Below are 11,257 nucleotides of genomic sequence, written 5' to 3' on the forward strand. Positions count from 1 at the left end.
GTGGCAGCTCTTCTCTGAGCCTCCGCTATTTCTGAAACCGTCCCAAGTGACAGGGTAAAAATTGTGAGTAAAGGGCAGTCCTTGCTTTGCAAAGTTATATTCTGGAAAGGGACCTTAATATTCTTTTCTAGCCAGAGATTCTGATTCATGACTTCCATCTGATGTAACTTTGGTTCAGCCAGACTTTTAAACAATACTGATGGCAGTCTCAGGCCCCTAAGGACATTTGCTTATCACAATGGAAGCAACTGAAGTATCTGGATATTGCTGTGAGAAAGGAGCTCACTCACTGTCTTGGTTCCTGAAAGCAGCCTATGAAGGAGGCTGGTTCAAGGTCTCCATTGAATAAAGACACTGACTCACATTCTTTTCTTTTCTTCTTGATATTTTTGTCTATTTCATTGTGTCCTCTGTCACTATTATATACTAAAAATTGGTCCTAAAAGCAAGATGGCATATCCATACCCATATCTTACAAAGTAGACTTCAAGCCAAACTTAGCCAGAAATGATAAAGGATGCTACTATATATTAATGAAGAGAAAGGCCATCAAAAAGGCACAATGATTGTGAACATTTTTGGGCTAACATTGGTGTACTTACTTTTGTGAAACAGAGTGAAAAGATAGGATGGTCCAGATATAATACTAGGACTCCAATACCCATCCTCATCAGCAAATGATCTCATCCACACAAAAGTCCACACAGAAACCTCAGCATAAAACCACACTAAAGACCAAATAGGCTTAGCAGACTTCTATAGAATCTGCTATTCAACCTCTATAGAATGAATATCTTCTCTGAAGCCCGTGAAACATTCAAGTTAGTACACAATTTGGACCACAAAACAAGTCTTTTCAAAGATTAATTTATTTACATCAAATGTTGCCCCTCTCCTGGTTCCTCCTCACAGAGACCCTCTCTCCATCCCCTGTCTCCTTCTCCTCTGAGAGAGTGGGGCACCCCATGAGTATACTTCCCTCCCTGACTCATCAAATATCTGCCAGGGTACGGTAAATTCTCTCTCACTGAGGCCAGACAAGGCAACCCTGTTGGGAAATGAATACCACAGCCAGGCTACAGCTTTAGGGAGAGCCTCTGCTCCGGTTGTTGGGAGGCCCACACGGAGACTGAGCTGCCTGTCTGTTACATATGTGCTGGGGGCCTCAGTCCAGCCCATGTATGCTCTTTGGTTGGCGGCTGAGTCTCTTGAGAACTCCCCAAGGATCCAAGTTAGTTGACTCTTTGCTCTTTGCCCAACAGAGCATCATGAATAATGTCAGGGGTTGGTGTTTGCCCATGGAATGGGTTTCAAGTTGGACTAGTTATTGGTTGGCTGTTCCTTCAGTCTCTGTTCCATTCCCTTTAGACAGGACACATTTAGGGTAGAAAGTCTTGTGGTTGAGTTAGTGTCCTTATTACTCCACTGGGGGTCCTGCCTGGCTACAGGAGGTGGCCTCTTCAGGTTCCACATCCCCACTGTTAGGCTTCTTGGGTCAGGTCCGCATTGACTTCTGGGAGCCTCCCTCTATTGAACCTCTGGGACTTCGTAGAGATTTCTCCGCCCTCACCCTTAGAAGCTCTAGCTTCCCATTCAATCTCTGGGTCTCTCTCCTGTCTCTCAGCACACCTGATCCTGCACCTTCATTCCTCCTCCCTCCTCCACCCACTCCCCTTTCTCTCTTTGCCTCCTGTGACTATTTTGTTGCCCCTTCTAAGTGTGACTCAAGAATCCTTACGTGTGCCTTCCTTCTTGTTTAACTTCTTAGGGTCTGTGGAGTGTATCTTGGGTATTCTGTGCTTTATGACTAATATCCACTTAGTGAGTACATACCATGCATGTCCTTTTGGTTCTGGGTTACCTCACTTAGAATGCTATATTCTAGTTCCATCCATTTGCCTGCAAAATTCTTGATGTCCTTATTTTAAGTAGCTGAATAGTAAACATGGTACCATGTTTTCTGTATCCATTCTTCAGCTGAGGGGCATCTGGTTTTTTTCCAGTTTATGGTTATTACAAATAAAGCTGCTATGAACATAGTGGTGCATGTGTCCTGCCTGGTGGTGGTTCTTCTTTTGGGAATATGCCTAGGAGCGGTATAGCTGGGTCTTCATGTGAACTATTTCCAATTTTCCGAGAAACCATCAAATTGATTTCCAGAGTAGTTGTACAAGTTTGCAATCTTACCAGCAATGGAGAGATTTCTGCACATCTTTGCCAGCATGTGGTGTTGCTTGAGTTTTTGATCTTAGCCATACTTACTGGTATGAGGTGGAATCTCAGGGTTGTTTTCATTAGCGTTTCCCTGATGACTAAGGATGTTGAGCATTTTTTCAAGTGCTTCTCAGCCATTCGAGATTCCTATGCTGAGAATTCTGTTTAACTCTCTACCCCATTTTTTAATTGGGTTATTTGGTTTGCAAAACCATTCTTAACAAACCCAATACTAAAATAATTTATCATGTATCATGTCATAATTGAATAAAACTGGAAATCAACAGTAAGAAAAAATGTATACAGAAATACACAAACACTGAGATTGAAAATACAACTTTGAATGATTAAAAAGTCATAGAAAAAATCAAAGAAAAATTAAATTTCCTAGAATCTAATGAAAGATAAAAACACTACTTACCAGAACTGTGGGATATCAAGGGTTGAGTAGCGCACTATTGAATATCTATCTATCTATCTATCTATCTATCTATCTATCTATCTATCTATCTATCTATCTGTCATCTATCTACACATGTATAGACACACATATTTATATACATAAATGCATATATATAATATATAGTCTCTGTGTTATAGTCTCTATGTTTACGTAAGAACATATTACTCAGAATCTATCTCTATCCATAAGTGAGGAATGACATTATAATAACACAACATGCCCACTACTACCATGGACCATATACTACAAATTTTGTCATACATTTTCCCAATTTCCATCTTAAAAGAACAAATAATGCTACTGAAATAAAAGTAATAAATAATATGTCAAAGTTTAGATCTGCATTAATTGTCATCTATACTCTTTAGAACATCTGAAATGGCTTATGCATTATTCTGTTGTAGGTGTAATAACATGTTATATCTGAAATATTAAATGCTAAGATATTGTGTTTCAAAAGAGGTACATGAAATGCTGACCATGAATATTTTTGTAACTGGTGACCAGCTCTTAAGCTATCATTGATATTGAATATTAATATTCAAAAATTATCAAGAAAAATATGTTCATTTTAATTAAAAAATTAAATATTTCTTCTATTCTCAATTTTGAACCTATTGTTACTATGAATTGTCTCTTTCCACATCTTCATCTGTCTCTAAGCTACTTAATGTTTCTTTGATAATATAATTATATTTCTATTAAAATATATTGAAAAATAAAAGTGAAATATAAAGAATTAAAATGGAAAAAAATCAGTGTAACTCACAGACCTGGTAGTGGTACATGCTAGTAACTGCTAGTCATCATCAACATGCACCCCCCCCACACACAAACACCTCCTCTCACTCCATCCCCAGCACCCACTCCCACAACACACACCTCTCTCCCAGCAAACCTCCACCACATATACACCATTTCACCACATTCAACACGGACACACAAAACACACATCCCTACACACCTCACACACAGTTCATACACACATGACCCCCTACCACCACATACTACACACACACACACACACACACACACACACACACACACACACACACAGAGAGACACATACTTCACTCCCACCCCTATCACCCTAAATACCTTCACACACACACACACACACACACACACACACACACACACACACACACTTTTTTCCAGTTTCTACCATGATTTTAAACTGGATAGAACAACCATGCCAGTATAGACAGGTATTTGCAAAGAGATATCTTCTTCAACATTCTGTATTCTCCTAAAGAACAGTAACCAAATATCATTTTGCTGAATTGCTGTATTGACAATATCAATGCTTCGAATATACCATAGTATCTTATAGGAAGAACATTAAAATGGCCAGACGTCTGCCCCAGTGGTGGGAAGAGAGTGTGCAAGGTAGCTATATTCACAGCACACAAATAGACTCTTCTGGTTTTGCTTAGTTCTTGATGCCTTCACTTCATGTCAATGGCGTAGTTACGTCTTGATATCTTATTCTAAATTAGACTCCAAACTACCACTTGATCTTCTCAATCCAACTTTCAGATTCTACTTTCCTAGTTTTTCCAGCATTTCAGTGGATTGGTCATATTTCTGTACTATGATTGAGAAGTAAATATCTGCTTATCATTCTCAAGGACAAAGGCCTTGATTTTAACCCAAAACACAAGACAGATTTATCATCACACATAGGAAAGAACCTATAAAATACTTTTCCTATGCCTGACTCCCTGCATTGTTCTATGCGGATAGAGTATGTCTGTGAGGGAGCTGTTCTCCTTGAACTGGAGACGGTGGTGATCCTTACGTGTGGAAGAACTCATTCTTTCATAATAAAGCTTACTGTCTTCTGCACTGGGAGAATCACAGGATATAAAATTCTCTGGGAATTGGCCCTGAGTAAAAAACATTTTATAAGTTCATGTTCTCAGATTTATGGTTTGAATAAGAACTTTTCCATTATAAAAAACTGCAAAAAAAAGTGCTTGATGAAAAATGTTTGGAGGATATTTTAGGAATTCGTTGACAGTGCCAAGAACGTTGGAGAAATTCTTATTTCTGACTATTTTCAGAATTATAAGAAAATCAGTTTAAAAACAAACATTTGAAAGCATTGCAATCACTGAGGAATTTCTGAGAGCAGAGTAAGTTAGTGTTGTACTGACTCTCAACATCTCCTTTCTGAGATCTCAGTGGGTTTCTGAACATGGCTGTCTGTATATTCATCCTCCTCAGGAGTCTCCTCCAGAGCCCTCTTAAGAACCATTTTGAGGGACCGATGCTTTTTACGGTGCCTAAAGGACCCTACAAGGAAGTAAATGATGGGGTTGGCAGAGCTGTTCACACAGGACAGGAGCACAGTAACTTGGTAAATGTGACAAAAGGGATAATGTAAATGGATCCCAAACCAATATAGCAGGAACAAGTAAAGCCCGAGAGGCAGGCCGCAGATGAGGTAGACCATCACTGTGAGAGAGATTGTAACGTACAGCCTGGACAGTGGTTTCCGTCTGGAACCACAGAGGATCCTCACCAGTAGCGCCAGACTGGACCCAAAGAGAAGCATAAATAAAAAAATCAGAAATGCAGTTACAATAAAGTCAACATTTTTCCACAAATGATGGTGAGTCTCACCCAGGAATCCTGAGAAGAACCAGTCAAGGATGCCCATGAGAAAGGACAGAACCCAGATTAGAACACATATAATAGCTGACATGTTTCTTGGGCGGTGGCAGTGGTACCAGATTGGCCACAATACAGACAGGCAGCGCTCCGTGCTGATAGCACTGAGGATGCTCAGGCCTGAGATATAGGGAATGATTGCTGCATTGCCTAAGATTTCTTTGCTTAATTTATGGGCATAGATGCCATAGAAGTTCATGATCCGCATCAGAGAGTCAATAAAATGGCAGCAGAGGAAGAAGGAGTCTGCCAGAGACAGGTTGAGGACGTAGACTGAGATGGCTTTCCTGCGCATGCGGAATCCCAAGAGCCAGAGTACAATGGTGTTTCCTGCCAATCCAAGCAGGGTGATGATGGGGACCAGGAAGGACAGGGTGAGGATTGGCCTGCAACTGGGATGACCAGTTTTATTCAGTGTTGTAGATTCTGTACTGAGGGATGAGATGGTTGGATCCATGCTCACAAATCTTCCAGTAGTGTCCCTGAGAACACAAACCATATTTGAGCACCTTAACCTTGCCCCCTCTTCTCGCGATCATAATGTAATATCGATATTGTTGTCAACATGGCTAAATAAAATCATTTATAAATAAAAGGCGAGCAACATGACCACATGGATTAAGAATTCTGGACTGTGAATTCAAATTCAGAGCTTGTTTATACTCTATAGTCTGGGTCATTCTTCCTGTGTATAACTCAGGACCTTTAAATCACATGGAAATGATTCTTGTTATTCTATGTCCTATCCATGTATTCCATGAGACAAACTTCTCCAGTCAGTGGACTACATGGAGTGAGCACTACTTTGCTCTGGACCAGAAATTTTTCTCATGTAGAAGGACTGAGAAAAACACAGAGGTGATCATGACCCCTCTCCGGCAACCAAGATGGCTCCATCATCCATGGAGAATGAATAGCATGTTTTAGGGCCACAGTGTTAAAGTGAACTTTTTCTACGACGCTTCTTAGGATGACTGGGTTTGGTAATCTAGATGGAACCCAGTAGGGGATAGTTCTTAAAGACAAAGGCGCTTTCTATATTTTCCAGGGTTTAGCTTTTTGTATGTCATGGTATGTTCTCTTCTAAGTATTTAAATTTAAAAATCCCATTTAAAAAGTGTGTGTGTGTGTGTGTGTGTGTGTGTGTGTGTGTGTGTCCTTTTGAGATCAGGGTTGAAAGATTTGGTTCTTTGTCCTGGGAATTAAACTTAGGCCATCAGGCTTGACAGTGAGTAATTTTTCCCACTAAGCCCTATCATTTGTCCACATTGTGGCATTAATATTTTCTCAACAAGTAAAAGAACAAATGAGGTTGATCCTGGAAGTAGATAATTTGGATACTTAAAAAGAATAAGTTAAATCAAGGGCTGGAGAGATGGCTCAGCCGTTAAAGGCTAGACTCCCAACCAAAATATAAGAATACACACACACACACACACACACACACACACACACACACACACACACACACACACACACAGTTATAAAGTAATTTTTCATTCATTGAAATTACTCTTATAGATAGGTCTGTATATTTGGAATGATATCTATGGCCAAATAATTTAATGTCTTCGGTATGAGAATTCAGGATAGCTTTGGCTAGTCTCTAGAAACATTTGTTACACAGTATGAACTCAGGGCTTGGGCTGGAGCTGAATGTGTTCATCAATGTAGAAGGAAGAGGAAGTAGTAAGTTAGAGTGAGGTCTGTGTAATGTAAGAGGATAAGGACGTAACAATGGAGAAGTATTAGGAGTATGCTGTGAAGTGCATGGCACCATCTAATTCCTGTCTCTAAAGCCTGCTAATAAAGCTTGTGTATTGAGAGAGTATATTTTGGTGGTAGAGGTATGAAAGTGAACAGGCATACAGAGAGAGAGAGAGAGAGAGAGAGAGAGAGAGAGAGAGAGAGAGAGAGAGACAGAGAGAGAGAGAGAGAAGAAGAAGAAGAAGAAGAAGAAGAAGAAGAAGAAGAAGAAGAAGAAGAGGAAGAAGAAGAAGAAGGGAGGAAGAGAGGGAGAGAGCAAATAGAAAAAGAAAGAGATGACAAGATGACAGCTCACATCTGGGGGACTAATTCCAGGTCCCAAGAAGAGAGAAACCTGGGGACAAGGTCATAAACAACCCACTGCTTCTTGCATGTGGTGAGGTTAAGCAGCACAGCAGGAGCACACTATGTAGCAAAGAGGCTCATCAGTGGAGGGCAGGAAGCAGAAGTGGGGTACCTGTGCTAGATTCTCCCTTCTTTCTGTTTTGTTACATTTGGGCAACTTGCTTCTCTGATGAAGCTATCCACATTCCTTCTTGGACTCACTGTGTTGATGCTTGCCTGCAGTACCCTTTCAGACACATTAAGAAGGGATTAAGCCACTACCCAAAGACTATACATGCACTGTCCCTGGGCTCCAACCTCATAGGTAGCAATGAATATCCTAGTAAGAGCACCAGTGGAAGGGGAAGCCCTTGGTCCTGCCAAGACTGAACCCCCAGTGAATGGGATTTTTGGGGGTGATGGGGGTAATGGGGAGAGGATGGGGAGGGGAACACCCATAGAGAAGGGGAGGGTTAGAGGTTAGGGGGATGTTGGCCTGGAAACCAGGAAAGGGAATAACAATTGAAATGTAAATCAGAAATACCCAATTTAATAAAGATGGAGAAAAAAAAGAAGTATGATTTTGTAGCATTTTCTTAATCAAATCAAGTTGTCAGTCGTGTTTAACCATTATAAACACCTATCAACTTGGCACCCAAGTACATCTCCTTAAATCATTCTGAAATTTTCAAATAAAAGCAATATCATGGTCATGATTTTACTTACAGTGATAGAGATATCTTGGGTACAACTGAAAATACAGTAATCCACTTCTTTAATCTCAGCAGTTTTAGCTTGCTCAGCAGCCAACATTTACAAAAGTCTTTTGAGACTCAGACTAACTTCTTTGCTGTCATTCCCTGTAAAAGAGTATAAAAAGTCAAATGTCGAAACTTCCAACATACAATTGTATAGAATAAACATTCTCATTCTAAAGCAGAGAACCAGGAGAATGTCAAGAAAGTATGGGTCCAAAGCGAGAAGGAAACACATTGGGGCACACATTAAATCTTGCATTTTCATGTCCATCATCAGAGTCACATGGCATTGCAATATGACCTCCAAGGGCTTCCTGATGAGCTGTCTGCGTTCTCTACCTACAGCAGTTTTTCTGCAGATGTTTCATGTTTCTGCCATCCCCAGTTTCCTTGGATTTTAATTTTGCCTTCAGCTTCATTCTTACCACAATTTAGTCAATAGATTCAAGGCATGTACGTCAAAATACCATCAGGTATTTCTGATGCTTATTGTACAGTTTGTGAGCAAATGCAAAAAACCTAGAGAGTTAAAATCATCTTAAAAGTGAAAAACCAAGTTATAGGACACACACTATTGAATATAGACTTCCCACCAAGCTCTGGTCATCATAATAGTAGGTGTGAGTATAACTAGACCAAACACACACACACACACACACACACACACACACACACACAGAGGTTTTGATAAAGTACAAGATAGTACAAGATTTTAGCACATCTAGCTAGATGGTTTCTGCCACAAATATTTAACTTTTCTGTTGTGTGAAGATAACCACAGACAATTCAGAAATAAATGTTTCACACTTTCTCTTTTCTTGTTTCCTCTTATATTTGTTTCTGACCCCTCTCTCCACATTACCTACCTACCCACCTATCTACACACACACACACACACACACACATGCATACACACACACATGCATACACACACAGAGACTATGTCTTTATATGCTATTACAGCTGTAATTTTCAAACTAACCTTGGTAGATAAAAATTCCTGACATTAACAGGGCTCAGACATTTCTCTACGCCACTCACAATGGCCTAATCGAGAAAATGTCTCTCAGACTTGTCCACAGGCCATTCTCATGAGGCTCCTCTTTTCAACTGAGGTTCCAAATGACTCAGCTTGTGTTAGGTTAGCACAGAACTACACAGAAAATTAGATAAATATGCTTCTTTGTTTCAGTCATTGCTTTAATTTGGGTTTCTCAAACTGAGTTTACTGGAACCACCAGTATACCCTTGGGAAACCATCCCAACACAAACACCCACAAAGCATGATCTCTCATCCTCAGGACTACCATGTGGTGTCGGAATTACCATCTCTGTGTCACAGGGGAGGAAACAGGCATTAAATTAATTATTCTTAAAAGATGATCTACCTGCACTCAGAACGGCCTAGTTCCTGTGGGCACCAAATACCATATTTTTTCTCCTTTATAGGCAGAGGAATATTCTTAGGCTAGACACTGGTATTCATCCCTACCAGTCACCACACATCATGTCTCCAGAATTTCTTAAGTAAGAAGTAAAACGTCTGGAATAGGATTTGAGAAAAGAATACTGTGGACACAGCCATTGTCTTGTCCTGGGCTAGAAAACTTCTCTCAACCGAAGGAATGACTATTCAGAGCCTGCCCCACCTGGGGATCCAGCATCTATCTATCTATCTATCTATCTATCTATCTATCTATCTATCTATCTATCTATCTATCTATCTATCTATCTATCCACCAAATCCAGACAATATTGATGAAGCCAAGAAGTGCATGCATCATAGTAGTAGGTGTGGGTGTTACTAGACCACACACACACACACACACACACACACACACACACACACACACACACACACATTTTGATAAAGTACAAGATAGTGCAGGGGAACAAGGAAGGGAAGCCAATGAAGAGGAAGAGAGATATGGATATGAGGAGCTGTCTCCTGAGAGGCTCAGCCAGAGCGTGACAAATACAGAGGTGAATGGTAGCAGCAAACGATTGAACTGAGAATGGGGTCCTCATTGGAGGAGTTAGAGAAAGGTTTGAAAGAGCTGAAGGGGCTTACAACCAATAAGAACAACAATACCAATCAACCAGAGCTCCCAGGGACTAAACCACTACCCAGAGTACACATGGACAGACCCATGGCTCCAGCTGCGTATGTAGCAGAGGATGGCCTTGTTGGGCACCAGTGGGAGGAGAAGCCCTTGGTCCTGCCAAGGCTTGACTCCCCAGTGTAGGGGAATGTTGGGGCAGAGGAGGGAAACCAGGAAATGGAATAACATTTGAAATGTAAATTAAAAAATATCCAATTAAAAAAAAGAAAATTTCTCTCAGGTACTGAAATTAAAAATGGCAAGGAGAGTCTCAGGCTGCATTTATGACTATTGACACGGGAGATGTTTTAAGGATATAAGGGAGTCTGAGTTCTTGCTAGGGCAGTTAGTGAAGATGGCCTTGGAAGACGGAAATGTCTGTTTTCAAGAGTCTAACTCTGAGTTGCACACTGTGCTCTTGATCTTTGAAAATCAAACGGTTGAGTGGGAGAGGAGCATTATGGGAGAGGACTATTTGGGATAAATGTAAGAGCAAACATAAATCATAATCATAGGTCCTAGGACATTTAAATAAAGCAAGATAAATAATATTATATTCCTCATGGCTCTCTTGGACGGCTCAGCATGTTTAGAAGAATTTCCTGAATATTACAGGGATAGACCCTTCTCTCATGGTCAGTGTTGGATCCATTTTCCACTCCCCTGGTAATCCCAGAAACGGAAGCATCACATGTGGCTCCCTAGGACTTAAAATAACACAGAAAAGATGAAGATGCCAGGGTTTTGTTGAGGCACCTTAAGGGGAAGATACTTCCTCATGGTCAAAAGAATGAGTTCTGAGTCCTACCCCTAGCTCTGGGTAGAGATGTGACTTTGGTCTGCTCAACAGATTACGGCATCATATACGTTTACCTCCTCTCTTGATTTGACCAAGCTGCACTTGTCAATCACCTAACCGGGAGATCGCTAAGGTGGCAGGATGAATGACAATT

At 40.6% G+C, this 11,257-nt stretch overlaps 1 protein-coding gene across 1 annotated transcript; it reads right to left on the bottom strand.

Moving 5' to 3' along the window:
- Positions 1-4,838: 4,838 nt before the first annotated feature.
- Mrgprx1 (MAS related GPR family member X1) lies at positions 4,839-5,810 on the bottom strand. The gene has a single exon (NM_172158.3). It carries the CDS (start codon positions 5,808-5,810, stop codon positions 4,839-4,841), a length of 972 nt encoding a protein of 323 aa, NP_750845.3.
- Positions 5,811-11,257: the final 5,447 nt, after the last annotated feature.

Source organism: Rattus norvegicus, chromosome 1 (genome assembly GCF_036323735.1).
Source record: "Rattus norvegicus strain BN/NHsdMcwi chromosome 1, GRCr8, whole genome shotgun sequence".
Classification (NCBI taxonomy): Eukaryota; Metazoa; Chordata; class Mammalia; order Rodentia; family Muridae; genus Rattus; species Rattus norvegicus.